Source organism: Simochromis diagramma, unplaced genomic scaffold, assembly GCF_900408965.1.
Source record: "Simochromis diagramma unplaced genomic scaffold, fSimDia1.1 OVJJ01000343.1, whole genome shotgun sequence".
In the NCBI taxonomy this organism is placed as follows: Eukaryota; Metazoa; Chordata; class Actinopteri; order Cichliformes; family Cichlidae; genus Simochromis; species Simochromis diagramma.
The window spans coordinates 15,891,261-15,913,275 of record NW_024386831.1 but is presented as its reverse complement, the minus strand read 5'-3'; the positions used below and the strand labels follow the sequence as shown (position 1 = coordinate 15,913,275).

The window sequence follows — 22,015 nt, the reverse complement described above, 5'->3', positions numbered from 1 at the left end:
TGATAGTAAACCTTTAAATGTAATGCTGCTAGTGGATCAGTGCTCTTATAACCAGGTACCATCGATGCCATCTTTGAACTTGACTGTTGATCCCTTAATTAATTATTAATATTACAATGCCTTCAGAACCATAAACACACTGAGTCTTGTGTACAGTTTGCCCTCATGTCTGTTTAATGATTAGATTTTTACCAGCATGATTTATTACACAAGTCCTGCTGGCCATCTGTCACCTGTCCACTGATAAGGTATGGTTGTGGTAATGGTTTTATCCTCATTAACGGTAAAGTGATCTGAACGGGCATTTTTGAATCAATGTCAGAACTTCACTTTTTTTTTTTAAAGTCAGGTTCAAATAAAAGTGTTGTGTTTCTGGTCAGGTGATTAATGTAAGTATGACATTCAGTCTCCTTTGAGCTCTGTTTGGGTGTCCAATAACTGAGGGAAACGTCACATTATTTAGGATATCCAGTAGCAGTTTTCAGGAGCTATAAAGCTGCTAAAGTTTATTCAGCGGCTACCTGTGGCATGCGGGATGCTCAAAATCATCTTTAAAGCTCATATTTAAAAGTTATCAGTGGAAGCAATCTCCTGTAAAGTCTGGTTATCTTTTGTTATTTTATGTTATCTTATCTTATCTTACCATAGACATTTCTGTCGTGGTCTAAAATAATGTTCAGTTAAAGATTAAAAGTAACTACAACACCTCAAGTATACATATGTAGGCGAGGGGGTTGTATGAAGAGGATAACAAAATTTGTCAGGTGGGAAAAGTTATCACTTCTTGTGCACCAGTGTGACGAAACATCAACAGTTGGAACTGAAAAAAGGAAGTCAGGGTAAAAGGCCTAAATGTCCTGTAGAGGCCGGCTTCCACAGACTCACATGTTAAAATATCCAACTTTACAGCAGAAATAAATATTTTTATGGCCTGCTACAAAGAACAGCTTTCGCCTCTATGGATAGTTTCTCTCTGCAACAAGTGTACAGAGGTTGAAGTTTTGTTTTTTTTACATAATCCCTCAGCTTGGATATCGTTAGGACTTCACATCTGCTGATTCAAGGTAATGAAGAACAAGGATAATTCTACTGATCCCAGAGGGAAATTCATATATTTGACATAGCTAATCAGCTATTTGTATGAGAATCGAATAGCATGATGGCTGTGGGGGTGAATGATTTTCTGCATCTTTCTGTTTTACAACAAAGAGAGAGAAGTCTTCCAGTATGATTCTAGTTTCATAAAGATGTTAAAAAGAAGGTGATCAGAGTTGTTCAGGAACAGAACACTTGCCATCACATGCTGATGGAACATTGGCAACATTTTACTACAGGAGTTGTTGCAGCAGTCTGTCAATTTCTGCACAGTCGTAACTGACAGAATTTTGACAAATTAATTAGAGAATGAAGGACACTGAGGGAAAAAAAGAGAGCCCGTGCTTAATCAATGGCCTGTTTGGAGCAGTGGCTGCTACCTCCGTGCAGAGGTTTGCCTTCTCCGGCGCTGATAATTGGCATCTGTCTTGTGTTAGTGACGTAAAAGATTTAATGCGACATGACCATTCAAACAGCAGTCGCTTTCTAAAACATCAGATATGTATCGGATTCAGTACCACATACGAAAGTGACCCAGATGAAAATATCAGATTTGTGCTGTTCAAACTGTCATACCATGATCGGATACGGGACGCCTAGGGTCAAAAAAGTCAGATTTGATGTGGTTTCGCCTGCAGTGTGAACGTAGCCTTAGAGGTGTTCAACATGAGGTAGTTTGTGTAATTCCAGTCACTGAAGGCTTTTACAAGAGCCCTATATATTCACATTCCTATCCATTCCTGATACACGCCACAATGGCATCTAGGTATTTCTAGATGTGCCACGACTCAGATTTGTATTTATTTTATTTTTTTACTTTATTTTTATTTATTTTTAGGAACATTAACATTTACACAGACACAGCAAGGGAAAAAAGGAAACAACTAAGTAGAAAATAAAAAAATAAAAACAATGGCTATGTGAAGTTACTAAAATGTAGTTTTTCCACTTGGAGACACACCGTGCATCTTGCTCGTTTGTATACACCCCCACACCCACATCTGTGTGCATACTCACACACACTTTCAAGTATCTACATTACATACATAATACATATCTACATGTGCATACATGCATACTCATGTATGTATACCCTTTTACACATTTTTGTGCATGTCTATACAAGTGTCCATTCAGCATCATAAGGAATTAAGACCAGTCGAGCACCAGAAAATCAGGTTAAGGGAATAATGGTAATAAGAGGGACTGATCCATATGGGCACAGAGAATAGCCACTTTTTGTGCTACTGAAGTTCCTGGGCTTTCATTCAAAATCTCTTTATCGTGAGCACCCACCCATTAAACATAAAAATCATAAATGGCTTCAAGCTCACATTGACGCCTGTGGGCACTATCAGCCACTGAGACAACAGACAAATTTGAGTGTTCTAATGAATTAATATTTCATACGTTAAGGCTGTCTGTGTATTTAAGAGAGGTGAACAATACATTATAATTGTACATAATAATATCACAGATGATAGACTAAATAAATATATTTTACTTAGATGCTTGTTCATTCTTAAGGTCTTATATGTTGAATTGAACTGTATGTCATCTGTTCAAAGGCTCTCCCAGTAAGTTCTGTTCTCCATGCCTGTCTTACTGTACATGATGTTATTAGCACAAACACTTTAAAAGTTACTGTGACTCAAACATAGAAAAAAATGATTTTTTATTTCCCTCACCTAATTTTTAAAAGTATTTTATAGCATATAACACGTTTGAAAATATGCTTTCGGTTCACATTTAACTCCAGAAAATCATAAATCAAAATATGGATATTACCTGTCCACAGATTCATGGTGACGTAACTGCTCTTTTAACTGTCTGGTGTCTTTGCTTTGTTTGGTGTTTGTAGACATGGTTTACATGAGTTTTTAGCTGAGATTCAGAGGTTTCTGTGGACACTACTCATGTCAGCACTTATATTTCTGACCTCGTGTTATAATCGATTAAACGTGGTCTCCTCCCTTTCCCCCCCATTTTTGATGTTGTGGGTGCAAATGATCAGGCGTGACATTCTCATAATAAATCAGATAAAATACTGCAAAGAATTAATCCTGCGTTTGTGTGATTGAAATGTGTGTGCAGTGACACTGTTTTAAAGATTTGGCCTAAATAATTCTGGAGTGAATGAGCCTAAACATGATGACCGGACTAGTGACACCATATCACCTGTGACACTCACACACGCACGTATGACTTTGCCAGTTTCAGCTGAAACAATTTCAGTGTTTCAAACCATGTTCCAGAGTTTTTAGTTCACCGTTCATGAGGTTTCAAGAAGAAAATGAAAGACAGATCTGAATGTTTGAAAGTGTTTTGGAAAAACTCTGTAAAGATTAGATGAACAATACTCAAAGGATAAATTCAACTGTTTTATTTTGTTAGATAAGTTGAAAAAAAGTTAAACAAGCAAGTAAATAAAGAAACAAGGTAAAACGAAGTAAGAGCAAAAAGTTAACAAGTAAATAACGAAACAAGGTTAAATGAGGTAAGTTCATAAAAGTTAACAAGTAAATAACGAAACAAGGTTAAATGAGGTAAGAGCAAAAAGTTAACAAGTAAATAAAGAAACAAGGTAGAGGAGAGAAAACCCCAACAATCCCCTCTGAGCAAGCACTAGGCGACAGTGGGGAGGAAAAACTGCCTTAAAACGGGCAGAAACCTCCGGCAGAACCAGGCTCAGGAGGGGGCAGTCAACTGCCGGGACTGGTTGGGGGGTGAACAGAGGTGGAGCAAGACGAGGCTACATCAGTTGAAGAAGCAGTATTGTCCCTCTACCGGAAAAAGCTGAAGAATCTTTTCTTCTTTTTCATGGACTTTTCCACGAGCGCCTTTTTGTCCAGGATGAGGGTTCTCAACTCATCGATGGTTTCTGTGTTTTGCCTCTCAAGTTTCTTGCATGTTTGTTCCACCTGTTCTAATGTTGCTTGTGTTTCTTCAAGCTTTTCTTTGAGGTCTTTGGATGTTGCCTCCTGTGTCAGCTTTGCCTTCTGCAGGTCTGCATTTCTCACTTGATCTTCTTTGTGCAGGCCTTCTAGCTGCTCATTTCTTTTCTGGATATCGCGGAGCGTACACTGCAGGTCCTCATGCGTTTTGTCTTGTTTTTGCTTTTGGGCCTGCATTTCTGTGTTTTCCCGCTTCAAGTTGTTGAATTCCAACAATATCCCCTTAATGAGCTCTGAGTTGTTTTTGGCCATGTGATCAATCTTTTTCTGCATGTGTGAGCATCGTTTTTCTAGTCTTTCCTTTTCTCCCTCCAGCTCACTTGTTTTGACCTTCAGTTCATCACAGAATCCTTGCAACTTTTGATTTTTACTCTCAAAGTCCTTGATAATGCACTTTTCTTCTGGCAGTCTTTCTTTCTGCTGCTCTTTCTCTTGAAGGAGGTCTTTATTTTGGACCAATGTTTGTTCCAACTCTGCCTTCACCATTCTGTACTTTTCCTGCATGCCTTGGAGCTCGCGCTGCAGGTCTTTTTGCTTTGTGTCCTGTTGTTGCTTCTGTTGGAGGACTTCTTTATTTTTTTCTTCAGCTTCATCAAGCTTTCTTTGGAGCAGGTGATTCATTTGGTCCATGTATTGCAGATCCCACTCCATTTTATCAATCGTCGCTTTCCTGCCTTGAAGCTGCTCGGACATTTCTTTAACTTCAGCGCTCTTTTTCTTGTTTTCTTTGATGAGGGATACAATCTGCTCTCTGGCTTGAGCAAACTTGATCCCCCAGCCCTCATTAATAATGTTGATGTCGGGCTGGCGCTGTAGTGTTTCTTCCAGGTGTTTGTTTTGTGCTTCCATCTGTAAGCACTTCTTCTCCAGGTGACGTTTTTCTTCTTCAATTTGTCGAATTTTGTTCTGGAGATGGTTGTTTTCATTCCTACTCTCCTGTAATGCCCTTTGGAGGCCATTTGGAGAAATTGGCCGGCCACGCGTGGAAGGAGAGGCGGCGAAATCTTTTTGTCTTGGTTGCCGTAATCTTGGATACATGTTGGCGTTTGTATCCGATGACTCTGAGAGGTTTCCAAATTTTTCTGTAGTGAACGTTTGAAGGCTGCAAACACAAAGGCTGCGAAGAAACGAACTGAAAATTGCTGTTCCTCACCCCTATTTATAGAAAAACTTCAAAGGATCATTGTGACATCCTTGTGACATCCTTGTGACATCCTTGTGACATCATCACTCCTAAGCCAATCAGATTGTCACGTGACATTTTGGAATGTGGAATGGGGATATGTTTTTTTTTAAACAGTTTTCAAATGTAACTTAATATTTAAGTGTTTCTTACTTGACCCGCTTAGTCGATTAAAAAGTTAATTGCCACGAACACCCCTAATGTTATATAACAGACCACAGAAAAAAGACAGGTTTTTTTCTACGTGACAGAGCTATAATAAATGTTTTGTTTTTTTTAATTATCCTACTTTTTCTAAAAGGGAACATTATTTAAAGAATATGTATTTAATTAAAAACTCTGTATTCATCTAAAGGGTATACCAAGAAGGGTGAGCTTCCTGCTCGAAAAGGAAATGACCAAAATAAATGTATTTCTCTGCAATTACAAACTCTGTGTAAACAGTCTTGGTGTCAAAATAAAGCTAACACTGGTGAGATGTCATCAGAGCTGTAAATATTACTGCAGATGTTACTATGTCAAAGTTACTGTGACTCAAACATAGAAAAAATGATTTTTTATTTCCCTCACCTAATTTTTAAAAGTATTTTATAGCATATAACACGTTTGAAAATATGCTTCGGTTCACATTTAACTCCAGAAAATCATAAATCAAAATATGGATATTACCTGTCCACAGATTCATGGTGACGTAATTGCTCTTTTAACTGTCTGGTGTCTTTGCTTTGTTTGGTGTTTGTAGACATGGTTTACATGAGTTTTTAGCTGAGATTCAGAGGTTTCTGTGGACACTACTCATGTCAGCACTTATATTTCTGACCTCGTGTTATAATCGATTAAACGTGGTCTCCTCCCTTTCCCCCCCATTTCTCTGGGCATGTGTGCTTAACTAGTTAAAATTAGAAACATCTGTCTCCTATTTTTGTGTCACAAAAATTATTAATTATTATTAATGATTAAAGACTTATTAATTTGTGCAGTTTTCTTGTTTTGTGTGGTTGTTGTTTTTTGTCAAGTGGAGATGAATATCTCTAAGTTGATTTGTTCACATTTGCACATCTTACTGTTTTAAGAGAAATATGTGTTTTGAGTTTGTACACTATATGCATATAAATCAACCATTTCCTTTTTCAGTGTTTTCGTGTGGTGCATTTTTCTCTGTTTTAACAAAAGGAGAACAAAGGATTTTTAAGTCGACCTAAGATGATTTGTTTCAATTTTTACATGGTCTTATTGAGGTAATGCAAATTGAAACATTCATTCTTCTTTTTTGGTAATGTACTGGAAAAGCTTGATAATGGACTTTGAAAGTGCGTAAAAATTACTTAAATTTGAAAAATGCGTCTGAACCATGCATACGGTATATTTACCTCACAGGTTTTTGCTGTTTCTGTTTATTAAAACCAAGAATCTTCTTTTTGCCAGGTTGATCATGTAGATAAGAGTGGCCAGTGTGCTCTGGTCCATGCTGCCCTACGAGGACACCTTGAGATTATCCAGTACCTGCTGGAGCTAGAATGGAGTGCTGAGGGGCAGCAGCAGGACTGCTCTCTGAAGAGCAAAGCTCTGCAGCAGGCTTTGATTGCAGCCTCGAGCATGGGGCACACACAGGTCTGACTGACACACATGCATGTATTTTACCAGATCCATAGACATAAATGCTCTTTTTTTTTTGTACTGTTTCTCGCTACAAAAGAAAGAAAACATGGACGTACAAAAAACATACTTTAAGCCACACAGGATCCTGGTTTTTCCAGCTTTAATAGTGAGACAAGACCTTTTCTTTCTTGCATGGTTTCACAACAGCCTTCACAAAGAATTTCTGATTTATTTTTTTTTAAAGATCAGAAGGAACTATAGATATATAAAATAAAAATGAGCACACAGCGTTCTCTGTGAATATGACTCAAAGCCAGAAGTACTGTTCAGAATTGCATGTAGATTCACAATCGATAACAGTGCAGCGCCTTCAGCTGCCCCGGTGAGACGTAGACTCAAGGTTTAGTTTGGCTCCCTCGTTAGCTGGAATTGGCTCCCAAGGCCTGGATTAGAATAACATAACTGGGCCAAGTGAAGTCAACCTGCATGCAGAAAAGACCCTTTTAAAGTTCAACTATTTGAATGCGCGTTTTTGTTAATGTTTTTTAAGATTAGCATTTTGTATACTGTAACCTCTCAAAGGTTTATTTGATTTTTTTTTTTTCTGCTGAAACTGCATGTCATTAATCTAAGTTTCTTTTTTGGCAGGTTGTGAGAGGCTTGCTGGCGTTGAATAATGAGCACGCTGTGCAAATTGATAGTCATGACACACTGTGGGGAGAGACAGGTATGTTCTCATCAATCTTTTTGCATTACACGGCTCTTTTGTACTATCACCAGCTGTTTTTGCATTCTGAACCACACTGCTGTAATTGAATGCTGCAGTGGAAAGTCCTGTATCTGTGCTCTCCACAGTAATGCTCTCTGTTTGATGCAGAGGTCGCTCAACCCAAATGTGGGTGCATTTTAATGGCTGTTGTAAGTCCTCCTGTGCTGTACTTTCTGGTAAAAGCATTACTTACTCTTGTCGTGTAGCTTTCTGCTTGGAATTCAGTCCACACAGTATTTTCTTTTTTTTAGAAAAATTGTCCCACTGAATTTTAGGAACAGTATTCCCTCGGTGCTTTATGTTAAAACAACAGCTTCGACTCCATAGTTGGTTTTATACGCTGCTAGTCCCACTCGGATTTAGAATGAGTAGTAGTTCCTGTTTTGTTTTTCCTGAAAGGATTATTTTGGACTTTTTAAAAGTTTGTCCTTCCCTCTGTGGGACAGTTTGTTTTCATTTGAAAGTGATTGAGGAGTCAATCACTTCCTGCAGCACCACAAAAAGCCATGTGGTGCTGCAGGAAACGGCATGAAGTCGGAAAAGCAGAAGGTGGCTGTCAGATTTAAGACGGGTTACTTGAAGGTTGTCTGACAGAAATGATACAGCAGACTGCAAGGCTGCATTGGCCGGGAAGCGTTCATGCATCATAATTTTTAGCCATTAAAGCATTACTACTTTGTCTCTAATGCAGTATTTTAACGGTAACTCATTACTTTTGCTGAACTCAGTAATCACATTAGAGTGAGTACTTAATCATGTTATTACTTGTGTTCCACGAGTCTTCAATCTGAATAATGGCAGGGAAAAAAAAATCATTAAACATACAATTTCATCACGTGCACAGCAACCACCTGACGCCATTTTTAAAATACGAGACAGAAACGAGGCAAAACAGATTGTCTTCAGTTTTTAAGTATTTGACGTTTTTCGAATATCTATAATCTGTGATGGAGAAAGGGAAAGATTTTATGTACTACATAAGATTTCTATTTTATGTCACAGTGCAGAGATCCAGATGTTCAATACAGATGGTTAAAAAGCACAGCTATGCTTTATTTTTCATTGATCCTAGTAATACTTGTGATGCATTATGTAAGAATGAGACACATGTGGTGTTAGAGCTTCAATATTCCTCGCAATCATTAGTGCAGGTTGTGTTAAAACATTGGCCACATTTTTGTCATCATCATTATGAACATCTGCCCTGAGAGTCAAGTGTCCAGATAGCATTAGACAACAGTATTAGTTGTTGCTGCAGTCATAGTAGAATATGTATAAAGAAGAATTCTCTTTGTGTGTCTCTCAACTCTAACCCAGCAGGATTTAGCATTCAAAGTTGGCTGCTTTAAGAATGTAGGTCAGCTTCTTAGGGGAGAGGTTGTCCAAACTGCTGCTTGTTCTCTGTTAAATGACTGCTTCAGATGATTTTGCAGTGCTGGCCTGGGACAAAGATCTTTCCCTCTGAAATATAGATTAGATCTGCTTGGAGCAAAGTAAAATCCAATAGTACATGTGGCTTTCCGGTATTTGACTTTCAGCTCTTTTTAACAAAGTGGATGTTTAATCATTGCTATCACCTCACCTCTTCCTTCTAAAGTAATAACATAGTGGGTCACAGGTGGCAGTAGTCAGAGCTGTGGCTCCGCTGACCTGAAACACAGTGAGTCTTAACCCCTTGACATGACCTTGAATTAACATATTTTTGCACCCACCTGGCACTCATTAAAACTGTGATCCTGGCTCATCTGTATTCAAGGGGATTAAATCAGTAAACAACGGTAAACACAGTTATGACCACAATGTAGATTTGTCTGCACTCAGTCATGCTTGGGGGGGAAAAAAGGAATAAAAAAAAAGCTGGAATTTTGCTGCAGACATAAATTGAATATTTAGTGGTGGAGTGGCTGCACTGTCTAGAAATGACTAGATACAAACACCAGAAATTATTAGCGATGAAGCAATATTTGAAATCCCTTTGCTGCTATTCAGCTGCAGGTTTATTAATCCAATTGTTGTGCTGTGATGCAGAGAAGATCGAAAGCGAAAAAGAAAATTCAGAAATATCCCCTTGAAAACCAGCCTTTTGTCGTTGCCTCAGAAACGCTCCTCTCATAACGATGTGTGAAATGTTATAGCGTGTTTAAAATTCATCGGAGTATTACATCTCACTGCAAATAGACCTGCTGTCTCTTGTGTTTAAATAGAAGAAGATTTGATTGTACATCTGTGCAAACTCTATCTTTTAAAGTCCCCTCTTAGGATGCAATAAACCTCCCTGTTATGCAAAGAAAGGCAATTTACCTGCAAAGAGTCATTCTAGTTGTTGTAAGCATGACTGGCTTGTGGCAAAGAGCCACAGCATTGTTGTTTTGCATAAAAGCAATTTTTGTTACATATTTTGGTCTTTTTCTATAATTGCAAATGAAGTAGATACTACCGTTTATTAGGGGTGTGTATTGGCAAGAATCTGGCGATACAATATGTATCATAATACAGGGTAGACGATACGATATATTGCAATACTAAAAGCCAGACGATATTTGTGTTTAGTAGGACTAAATTTAATTAGGAAAACTCAAGTAAACAGTCCAAACTGTTTAATGCTTGACATGAAACATCTGAAACAAAAACACTCTAAGTTCAAAATGAATGGAGAAATTAACATCTGCCTTATTAGAAGTCATGTCAAATAAACAAACAAAAACTACTTTACTGAAATATCAAGTATTTTTTAACATGAAAAAAGTAAACATGTAACACTGAAGTCTTTCTAAGTACTATGATTGTAAAATACTTATCCAAAAACTGCTCTATGGAGCATCAAAACAAAGTACTTTTTATGTGACCTTAACATAAACAAATATAAATCAAAAATGAAATTGCTTGAAGAATCCATCCAAGTAAACATTAACAAAAAATGTAAAGTGCTATTACAATTAAGTGTTAATAAAATAAAGTACAGCTCTGCAGTGTCCATCAATGGAACACTTTTAGTACAACCTGAAAAAAGGAATTTACTCATCTAAATAAGTGCTTATGAGACTCAACCAAAATGTCAAACATTCTCATATCAGAGATTTTACATGTGTAGTGTTTTCTCAGTGTTTATTTTTCAATTTCCAGATTTTTGTGCAGGAATACAAGCTGATCGACACGGTCAGCTCTCAGGACACTTCTCTGTGCATTTACTATGTCTCCTGCAGAGGAGAAAACTCTCTCTGCAGAGACACTTGTTCCAGGAATGCATAGGAAACTCCTTGCTACTTTGGATAGCTGAGGCAAGTCTAGCCGCGAGAGCCATGTTTGGTGCATTATCGGTAACAACAACAACAAGGTCCTTTGCGTTCAATCCCCATTCAGCCACAGCGTCAGTTAGTAACGCTGCAATGTGCTCACCTGTGTGACTGTCATGCATGGCTCGGGTTTGTAGTACATGAGACTGAAGGTTCCACTGGTCCGTTATGTGATGTGCTGTAACAGTTACGTACGATTCAGTGGCTCTCGAAGTCCAAGCGTCGCATGTCAGAGCAACTGTCTCAGCCGAGTTGAGAGAGTCCAGCACTGTCGCTTTGACTTCTTGGTACAACTTTGGCAGAGCGATGTCCGTGATGTGTTGTCGAGAAGGAACGGTGTAACGGGGCTCCAGCGTTTTAATCATATTACGAAATCCTTTATTCTCCACAACACTCAGAAGGCGCATGTCTTTGCAAATAAAAACAAGTACTGACTGCGTTATTTTTGTTGCACGAGTTGAAGTTGCTGGTAGTTTCGAAAAGTTAACTTCTTCAATTGTCCGTTGAGAGGGATCACCTCGTTTCGTTTTAAAATTAGCATTTGACGCTACGTCGCTATGGTGTCTAGACACGTGTGTTCGTAAATTTGTTGTGTTACCGGAATATTTGACTCTGGCGGTGCAGATTTTACAGGCTGCATAGCTCTTGTCATAGTCTTTACTGCCTTCTTTTGTCCTAAATCCAAAATAAGTCCACACACCAGCTTTGAAAGCTGCGGGGGCCGGCTGTATCCTCTCCTCTTCAGTCATCAGTTATCTAGCATCACACACGTCCACTGACTGTTCTACTTCGTTCTTTTGGCAAACTAGACGCTTCTACAGTTATCGCGAGACCTCGTTTTTACGTCATAGTAAAGGCGGTAAACTGCAAACCAGTGGCCGGAGTTTGAATTCCAACATACAAAAGAAATAAACAGTAAATGCATGTCATTTTTCAATTAAAAAAATCGATAACAGTGATTTTAAATATCGATTCAGTATCATTGCGCGAAATATCGCGATATTTCGTTGTATCGATATTTTCTTACATCCCTACCGTTTATTTGGGAAGTGAACCCCCAGTTCCTTGGGTGAAAATCTTCCAAGATCCTTTCATCCACCATGATGTTGTCCCTATGTTGACTTTATTTAAATACTTTTTGTTGTATACTTGATGTTGTAGAGGCAAAGCGACCAGGACAATATCAGTTATCCAAGAATCAGGAAGTTTGGTTTACTTAAAGAAATACAGCCAGGAATTAAGCTACACTTTCAAGCTCGGTCTTCATGAAGAAATTGTAATCATTTGAGTAAAGTGAATTCATTTTCATGTTCAAGAATTTGAAAATAATTGAGCTTTGTGATACAGTATGTCATCCTGCTGGAAGCACTGTGATCATAAAGGGATGGTCAGCAGTAATACTCATGTTTGCCGTGTCGTTACTCATGTACGGTGGGTTGGGTCTCACCATTACACCACCAGCAGCTTAAACTGTTGATACAAGAATGGATGCATTCTTGTTGTTTATGCCAAATTGTGACCCTGTCGTCTGAACGTTGCAGCAGAACCAATTTTAGTGAGAATCTTGAACCTCTGTTTCCTGTTCTTAGCTGGCACATAGTGTGGTTTTCTGCTGCTGTAGCCCATCTGCTTCAAGGTTTGACACGGTGTGTGTGTTTAAAGATGCTCTTCTGCATACCTTGGTTTTAAGGGGTGGTTATTTGAGTTGCAGCTGCCTTCCTATTAGCTTGAAGCAGAAGTGCATCAGCAGTGAACTTCAGCAGGTCAATTGACCACATCTGTATGCCTAAATGGATCGAGTTGTCATGTGATTGACAGATTAGACATGTGCATTAACAAGCTGTTGAACAGGCAAAACCAAGTGATAATTGTTCAGAACCATTGTCTGGATTGTCTTTCATCATTTTCCTGCAACCATGTTTTTTTCTTAAATTGACAGTCTGTCAGGTTTTTTTTAATGAAACTCTGAACAGTTCTTGTTCTGAAATTATTACAGGCACAAGCATGGACAAACTGAAATATTCCTTACTGTGGTTAGAAAGGCATTTGACATTGTTTTGAGAAAAAATTTAAAAAAAAAAAAAGAGTTCCAGCTTTTTTCTTTTTTTTATCTGCAAAGCTTTGCTTAAAATGTCAGGTCACGACCTCTCTGTTGTTGGTGTGTCTTGAGCTCTGCCAGCCTGGTTGCAGAATAGGGCTATTATACGTTTACCTAGTCTATCAAAGTGATTTAAAGACACTTTGAAGGTGGCTTGTAGGTGGTCTGCACGGATAGGAAGAGGAGAGGTGAAATGCAGGAGAGCTGAGATGAATAGCTTTCAAAACACAAGATAAGGAAGGATATCTTTGCAAGTTGCTCTAAAACAATAAAAGTTAGAAAAGGAGCTCCTTATTCTGTGAGTAGGAATGTTGATAATCTTCTGTAGAAGCTCTTACTTTGAAGGTTCGAATAAATACCCTCATCAATATATATAAAAAGGTCTCTGAGGATGAAGAACTGCTAAGAATAACGTGTAAAAACATGAAGAGTGCAGCTCTTGAGCTGCTGATTATATGTTCATTGTAGGCCACTACCATCCCCACTCTGGCTAACGCCGCTCCCTTGAGAACAAGCACAGCCTAAGTTTAGTTCCTTAGAGTCATTGTTCTGCTCTGTGCCGTGTGAGAGGATATCCATATTTTGAGCAGATGGAGGCTGGGATTGGTTGGCTCTGATGACTGTTCATCCAGATGGATGATGTCAGAGAGACAAGAAGGCTTAGCGGCACCTTAAATCTTTGCGAGAGCAAAGCTGCTCCGATTCTTAACGTTGGATCCCTCTTTGTTTGGATAACCAGCACTCATTTAAGACCAGTCCATCTGCTGACGAACTGTAAGCATCCAACACTTGAAGAATCTCTTTTCTTTGCAAGCACCAATTAATACAGCGTTTGAGTTCCTTTTCTTTAAAATTAATTGGCTAATTCCAGTTAATCTCGGTTTGAGGAAGATACAAAACGTAAACAAGAACGGGTATTTAACACAGTTGCTTGATTTTTCTTGTCTAATGTTTGTCTGCTGATGCATGAAATGACTGAATTCTCATCTCTTTGTACAAGGCCGGGGGAACTTGAGGCAGGAATTTAATGAGTTTAATAAGCATAAACATAATTATCTGATTTAAAGTCAATTAGTAGCACGCTGCAGCTTACACTTCTCGGCTGCTCCTTATTTTTCCAGAGATTCTGGAGTCACTGTTTCTATCTGAGCCGTACACAGTACTTCAAGGGTACTAAAGACATTGGATGCCTCTTTATTAGCAGCAAACAACACTGTGTACTGGACACATTTTGTTCGCTTTCAAAGTGTTTCTTTTACGATATATTAATAAGTAAATGTGTCTGAAGAAGTGCCTGTGTCCCCTTTCCTCACTTTAGCCTTGACGGCTGCAGCCGGCCGTGGCAAGATGGAGGTATGCAGCTTTCTGTTGGAGCAGGGGGCGGTGGTGCAGCAGGTCAACAGGCGGGGGGTGTCTCCTCTCTTCTGCGCGGTCAGACAGGGACACTGGCAGGTGAGAGTTTCTGAGCGGTTACAAATAACAACACTGCTTCCAACTACAGTTACACAGTGGCATCTTTCTCCAAACGTGTGGCATTTGATTGCATTATGTGTCCTGCCCTCACAGTCTCCTGCTTTCTTAAATAACGCTGCGCGTGAGCTCTGTATAGCTGAACCTTATTCGCCTGTGTGTTAGATTGCAGAGCTGCTGCTACAGAATGGTGCTGACATTAACATCAGTGACAAGCAGGGCAGGACCCTGCTCATGGTGGCCGCTTGTGAGGGTCACCTGAGTACTGTGGAGTTTCTGCTTTCTAAAGGTGAGCGGTGCACCAAAGCATCATATGCCAGTTGGCTAGTTGTAATCAACAGTGTGTTCATATGAAACAACTGTTTTTTTTTTTTTTCCATTGGTCTTAAAGGTGCATCTTTAACGTCGATGGACAAGGAGGGACTGACGCCCCTGAGCTGGGCATGTTTAAAAGGACATAAGAATGTGGTGCAGTTTTTGGTAGAGAAGGGTGCGGTCATCGACCACACGGACAAAAACGGACGAACTCCACTGGACCTCGCTGCCTTCTATGGAGACGCAGAGATTGTGAGTGAAATTGTTTTAAATTTGCTGAAACACACACACCCCCTCCAATATCCTTAGAGACACAAAAACACCACACGTCCCAATCTTTATTTAGCCTTAATTAACATTCCACTAAGGTTATTGAACACATACTGTTGTGAGTTAGCTGCACTCTTGACTGTGGATGCATTGTTCATGTTTTCTTAACCATCTGTGGCCTCCTATAGGTCCAGTATTTGGTGGAAAGAGGAGCAGTGATAGAGCATGTGGACCACAGTGGGATGAGGCCTCTGGACCGGGCCATAGGTTGTAGGAACACGTCAGTGGTGGTGACTCTATTAAAGAAAGGAGCAAAGCTGGGTAAGAACTCTTAAAAAAATGCCTTGACTAAGGGTGAAACTGCTAAAAACTGTATTTTGTATATTTATTACCAACATGTCAAATTGAGACTAGTGAGTGAGGGAAACCAGTACCAGTTTGTACAACACTCTTTGGACAGCTTTACGCCTGTGGTTTCTACAAAGTGCCCGCAGAGTACTGTCACATCTCAGTAAACACAGAAAGACAGTATTTTGTTACGTTTCTATGTCGGGTTTGTTTCTGCCCTCTTCTGTATCTCATGGTACTAAATACAATCAGACAAAATTTGTGGAATGTCGTGGGAAAACTGTTTCCATTCCTGCTTTTCACTCACTGTGTGCGTGCGTGCGTGTGTGTAACCTAACTATAAAGAGTATGTCGGTCCCATTTCTCCCTGATGAGCTGCTTGGCTAATTTAAGAATGTGACTTATCACCCAAATGACATTCATAAAGCTACATTTCTGCAGCTTATCTTCAGCGCACTCTGCTGTCTTAGAGAAAAAAAATAGAGCTGAACCTTTAAATTTTCCTCGGCGCAGTCAGCGTGCATATACTGATGAAAATGTGACATCATTTCAACTTAAGTGAGCCATAATTGTATATTGTCACTCTGCACTTTGTAACACAATTTCCTTTCGCTTCAAATAACAACCCTTCCTGTCGCATGACCTCTCTTCTCTTCCTCCTAACTGTTAACTGGCCTCAATAAACTTAAGGCTACAGAACGTCTCCTTATGATCGATCAGGTACAATCTTTAGGTAACTTTACCTTGTACCAAATTAAAGAGAATACGATGTCCGTCTGTTCAAGCTGAAAACGGCACCATGAATTGCCTTCTGCTTCCGCAGGGAACGCTGCTTGGGCCATGGCTACTTCAAAGCCTGACATCCTCATCATCCTCCTTCAGAAGCTGATGGAGGAAGGAAACCTGCTTTACAAGGTATCTGAAATAGAAACTGATTCCTCTCGACAGTAAAGATGATTTTCCTGTTTTAATGAAATGCTTAAAAAAACACAGACATGGCTCCTCCAGTCTTTTTTATAAAAAGGAGTGGAGAAGGATGGATTTTTCTTGCTTAGATAAATGTAGACAATGAATCGATGTGCATGTTTCATAGCACTCAACAAAGGTGCCGTGATCGATGTCTGACATTTAACAGATTGAGTTTGCAGCAGAAAGGACAAACCTGTCATGTGTAACTTGTTAGTGTGTGTGTGTGTGCGTCTTATCTGAGCTTGTCTGTTTGTTGTATGTGTGATTGATGAGAAGGGAGGACTTGAGCCAGAGAACAGCTATTGTGGGAGTATCTGGTGGATGCCTTGGCCTGCTTCTCTCCCCTACATTATTCCGCTTTTCCTTTGGTTCTCTCCTCTTCCTCACCACGTGTTTGCCCTTCATGTGTCCTGCAGAAAGGGAAGATGAAAGAGGCAGCCCAGAGGTACCAGTACGCCCTGAGGAAGTTTCCCAGAGAAGGCTTCGGTGATGAACTGAAGGCATTTAAAGACCTGAGGGTCTCCCTGTACCTCAATCTCTCCCGCTGTCGCAGGAAAACCAATGTACGTCTCTCAAGAGACTTTGATTTCTTCTTCATTCATATTTATTTATGAATGTGTAATAATATTGTTATTGATATACTGTGCAAATGTTGTGAACCCTTAATCGATATTTCAATTTTGGGCTCAAATCAATGTCAGGATATTTGTAAAACACAGTGAAAGCTGGGTCGTGGTTTAGGGCTGGATTTCAGTCAGTATTTTCTTGTCACAACAAGTTTTCATCCACCATGTAAACCATGGCAGCACCCTGATTTTTTTTTAGCATGACAATGATCTCAAACAACTTACTAGTGCAGTAAAAGCATGCCTGGACAGAAAAAGAAACACCCAGTGGAACTCAATCAGTCATGGACTGGCCTCCACAGAGCCCAGACCTCAACAATACTGAAGCAGCGTGGGATCATCTTGACAGAGAATGGACCAAAAGTCAACCAACATGCAAAGAAGAGCTTTGAATGATCTTCAAGAAGCCTGGAAACTGCATTCTTCAACACAACTTGAACCTAAGAAAGTTCAGGCTGTGTCGAAGAATAAAGGTGGTCACACCAAATGTTGACTTCAATGCTTGTTTCCTTGTGTAGTTGCACATGTTTCAATCAATGTGCACATTTCTCTATTAAAATATTTTTTTAAAGAATAAGGCCCCACTCAAGACCTTTGCACAGTATATATTACTGTATAGAAAGGAAAGGAAAGGAGGAAATCTGTGACTCTGCTGTGGTTTGAGTATGTGCAGACACAAGAAGGCTTGTTAGTGTTTAGCTGGTAACATGAATGGTAGGGTGGGAGAAGGCTGCAGATGTGCTCGGTAGGTGACTCAGACCCAGACAGTTCTAATGTCAGCTTCTCCGCTCACTCATGTTTTACAGAATGATGGAGTAATATTTAAGCTGGGATGTGCATTTTGAAAATGACACCAAAGAAAGCATCATGAAAATGTAAACATATGAAAGGTTTTGGGTTATTTTCCCCCCAGATAATAGTTTCTGCAGATTTAGTTTTGTTTACAGTCCAAAGCCCAAGTCTAGCAGGAAGATGTTTGTAGTGAGCCAGCTGTTTGTGCAATTACATGCCGCAAGCAAGAAGATATGAGGGAAACAGGCGGCACGAGGTTGTGTGTTTTCTACAATAAACTCTAACTACCTGGGGTGCCTGCCAGGCATTTTATCACTTCACATGGGGAGTATAAAGTGTGAGAGAGATGTTGCGTGGATCGCAGTCAGCCGTCATATAGTGTTTGGAAATATTGTTTGTGTGTGTGATACAAAACAGACAAAAAGGGGGAAAAAATGCACTCAAAGCAAGAAAACTGTGACATAAAATGAAGTAAGTCACAGATGTTCTACTCTGTGACAGGAACTAAGTAGTGTATACTGGTTTCCATTATCACTATAGCAAGAAGAGAATAACAACTGGTTCAAAATCATTTATCTGTTTTGTTTTTTTGCCTCGGCTGTAGGATTTTGGGATGGCTGAGGAGTTTGCAACAAAAGCGCTGGAGCTGAAACCCAAATCCTATGAGGCCTACTATGCCCGTGCCAGAGCTAAAAGAAGCAGCAGGTAAGCGGTTCAGTAACTCCAGACCAGCGTTGTGTTGATGTTTTTATTTTATTTATGCCTCGGGTTACAATGCCTCTCTCCATTCACAGGCAGTTTACAGCAGCCTTAGCTGACTTACATGAAGCAGCCAAGCTGTGTCCCAATAACCGGGAAATCCGCCGTCTGCTGGCTCGAGTGGAGGACGAATGTAAACAGATGCAGCGAACTCAGACCAAAGGAGGCCTCGGTGGGGCTGCAGCTGCATCCAGCCAGGCATCAGGAGGCCACGAGTCTGACCAGGAGCAAGACGAAGGGCAGGACGACCCCTCAGAGCACAGCCTTGCTAGGAGTGTAGAAGGCCAAAGAGATATTCTTGAAGAGGAGGAAGAGGAGGAGGATGCCATGCAGCATGACAGGACAGGTGAAGCCTGCTGGTCCCAGAGCAGTTACTCTTTTAACAAAGTCTTACCCTCTGAGTCAGCGGCCGCCAGCATCAGTGTGGGACACCAGAATCAGAGTCTGAGCCCCAGCTCACCCCCAGGCCCCAGCAGGCTTCCTCCTCACAGGTACCCTCGTGAGCACCGGGATGCCCTGCCTCAACAGGGGCTGGTCCTGCAGCCAACCAAGCAAGCCCAAATTGTCAAGACCAATCAGCACATGAGTTCCATGCAGACCGGGGGAGGAGCCGTGGGGGGTCGCTCGGCAGGGGCTAAATCTCAGTACGCTCCCTCCAGTCCGTTACCCAGCCGACACATGTCCAGCATGCTGAAGCCGGGCCCAGGTATCGACATTGGCCCTCTGCCCCCCCCGGCTGACGAGCCCATGTATGGGAACCGCATGTTGCTGGCAGCTGCCTCCTCTTCCATAGGTCACAGTTGTGAAAGTGAGAGTCTCCACTCCTCTCAAGCCTCTTACTCATCCTGCAGCAACTCTAAAGGTCTGGGCCAAGACAGGCTGTCTGCCCACTCCGCATCGTCCTTGGATGGCTTGGCCTGCTCTGGTCCTGGATTCCAGGGGAATCACTCCGAGTCTGGAAAGGAAGGGATGTGCGCTGCAGCGGGATCTCAGGGAGGCGGTGGCGGCAGCAGCATGCGTGTGTCTAGTTCCACCAGCAGCCTGGCATCAAGCAGCAGCCTATCAGACAGCGGCAAGCTAGGTCCTGACGTTCGCACCAAGATCACTGACAAAACAAAGCACAGCCAACAGGGCAGCGCCGCAGCCGAGTACAAACCCAGGCCCTTCATGGGCATAACCGACAAGACAGCCCGTTTTCAGCAACAGCAGCAGCAGCAGCAGATTCAACAGCAGCAGCACCACGGCTTGCAGAGTCACCCGAGCCTGCAGTCTATCGGTCGCAGCTGGCTGAACCACTCCTCCGACGGCCTCGTGTGTCACAACATGTCGACAATGGGCCTGCAGTCTGTCGACGGCAAAACGGCGAGCTCATACCAGGAGCAGCACAAACCTCCACCACCTCAGGGTGGTATGGCGATGAGTAGCTTACAAAATGGCATGCATGCCAAGGAATTTGCAGAGAAGTTCTGCCAAGCTGCCAACTGTTACAAAGAGTCCAAGCCAGCACTGGCTATGCCACACACGTTAATGGACAGTAAGCCTAAGCAGCCTGGCCTAGCTCGAGATAATCCTGCCATTCACGTAGCTTCAATGAAACCAAAGCGATCATTTATAGAGTCGAATGTGTAGACAAGCATCTTTTATCTCTCTTACAGTCCTTAACACACACGCGCACAGACACAAGGAAAAATCTAAAGTGAGAGGGACTTGTTTCATATTTTTTAACCAACCCCAGAGTGCAGTCTGACGTTAAGTCTTATAAGGAGTACAGTTTGCAAGCTGTTTGTTTTCCCGGGAATTCAGGCACCAAGCAGCGTGCAGAAGGCTCCAAATTTTTACTCGTCCCAATCTGCCGCTTCTGGCTGTCAGCTTTTGTTACATGACATGTCCGTCGTCGTTCAGCCAGGCTGGAGACAAAGCACTGAAGGGAAGTATCCAGACATGTACTCTACAGTCCTGATCAACAAAACGGTGGCAATGAGCACTTTACACAGTTAGCAAGTGCTTAAACAACATATTCAGTTACAGCTTAATGTTATTACAGAGTAATTAATTTACGTCCATGGTGCTGAGAGCAAAGAAATACGGTCTCTTTAAAAATGATTGAGAACCCTTTGTTTTCTGCACACTTTGCTGCAATTGCTTTTAATTGAATTTGAATAAAATTGTCATTTTACACTCAGTAGCCCAAAAATGACAAAGTGCAAACACATTTGCTGAGTTCTTTGTAATTTCATTGAAAATCAGACACTGAAGCCTCTCATTCATCTGTTTAAATTTGCAAAAGAGCAAAGTGTGCACAAAATAAATGGATGTGAAGGAAGACGTAGTCCCCGGTGAAACGTTCAGAGGGTTTAAGGGACGGGCATTCCTGTGTTTTACGAAGGACGTTATAGATCCTCATGTTGTGTATATTATATAAATATGTACTTTTCCTTCTTTTCAGTGAAGGTCCATGTTAAGTGTATTGACAAGTTCCGACTTGTGTATCTCGAGTTTTAGGCACAATGTTGTTCAAATGGTGTTAAAGGTTCTAAAACAAAAAACAAAGCATTTGTTAAATATGTTTGTACATTATATAAAATCACCATTAACACTGAATTGAATTCCTTTCTGTATCTGCTTGTTGTTGCTGTCTAGTTTAATTTATTTACAGCGCCAATGGCTTGGTTAATTGTAAAAGCAATATATTTTATATAGTTATTTTTGCACAGCTACTAAGACATTTTATGATTCTCAGTGTTGAGATTTAAGTGCATGCTTCAATTGCAGTTTATATTACAGAGTGGAAAAAAGTCTATAAAAGCAGAAAAATGGTTTGGGGACTCAGTTGCCATCAGTTCTATTTTATTATGTACATTAAATGCAATTGTTGCCATGTTTTCAGTATTGTGAGCTTTATTAGCTGTGATCACATACTGTAATTGAACATTTTTGCCATAGCTACCATGGGAGAGAGAAATAAAGACCCACTGAGGAAACAAAATTGCTCTGTTCACTTTTATCCTTTGGGCTGATTTGGTGAAGCATCTGTCATAAAGATCTACAGGAGTGTAAACATAACTCTACCATGTGGTCACAGTTGAAAGCAGTTCAGCAGATTAACATAGCTCAACTTGTCCTGGTTGCACTATACACGCCATTTTCCACATACATTAGCCAAAGAATTAAAAGCTACTAGAGCCAGTGAGACTATTTCCATAGAAGCTGAAGATTTTTCCTCTTCTGAATTTCTGCTGTATTTGCTTTAGAAGCTCCACACTTTATCAGCCTAATCAAAAACTGAAGCTGCACACGGGAAATAAGCCAGTGTACGGTGTTGAATGACGACACTGAATTTAAAGATAACGTATAGAAAACGGTTGCAAAAAAGATTCTTCAGGACGGTAAGTTTCTTCTTCGTGCATTCTTTTATTGCAGCATGTAAGATTTTAGCAGTGCTCTAATTGGAAGCTATTGTACACAAATAGTAATT

General features: G+C 40.6%; 1 protein-coding gene across 1 annotated transcript; it reads left to right on the top strand.

Annotated features, from left to right (window-relative positions):
- The first annotated feature begins 6,222 nt into the window (after positions 1 to 6,222).
- On the top strand, positions 6,223 to 21,526 carry tanc1b (tetratricopeptide repeat, ankyrin repeat and coiled-coil containing 1b). The gene is made up of 10 exons (XM_040028227.1): positions 6,223 to 6,843; positions 7,480 to 7,558; positions 14,310 to 14,443; positions 14,627 to 14,750; positions 14,853 to 15,028; positions 15,235 to 15,367; positions 16,218 to 16,309; positions 16,780 to 16,926; positions 18,386 to 18,486; positions 18,576 to 21,526. Exons 1-10 carry the CDS (start codon positions 6,829 to 6,831, stop codon positions 20,167 to 20,169), a joined length of 2,595 nt encoding a protein of 864 aa, XP_039884161.1. The 5' UTR covers positions 6,223 to 6,828; the 3' UTR covers positions 20,170 to 21,526.
- The last annotated feature ends 489 nt before the right edge of the window (positions 21,527 to 22,015 follow it).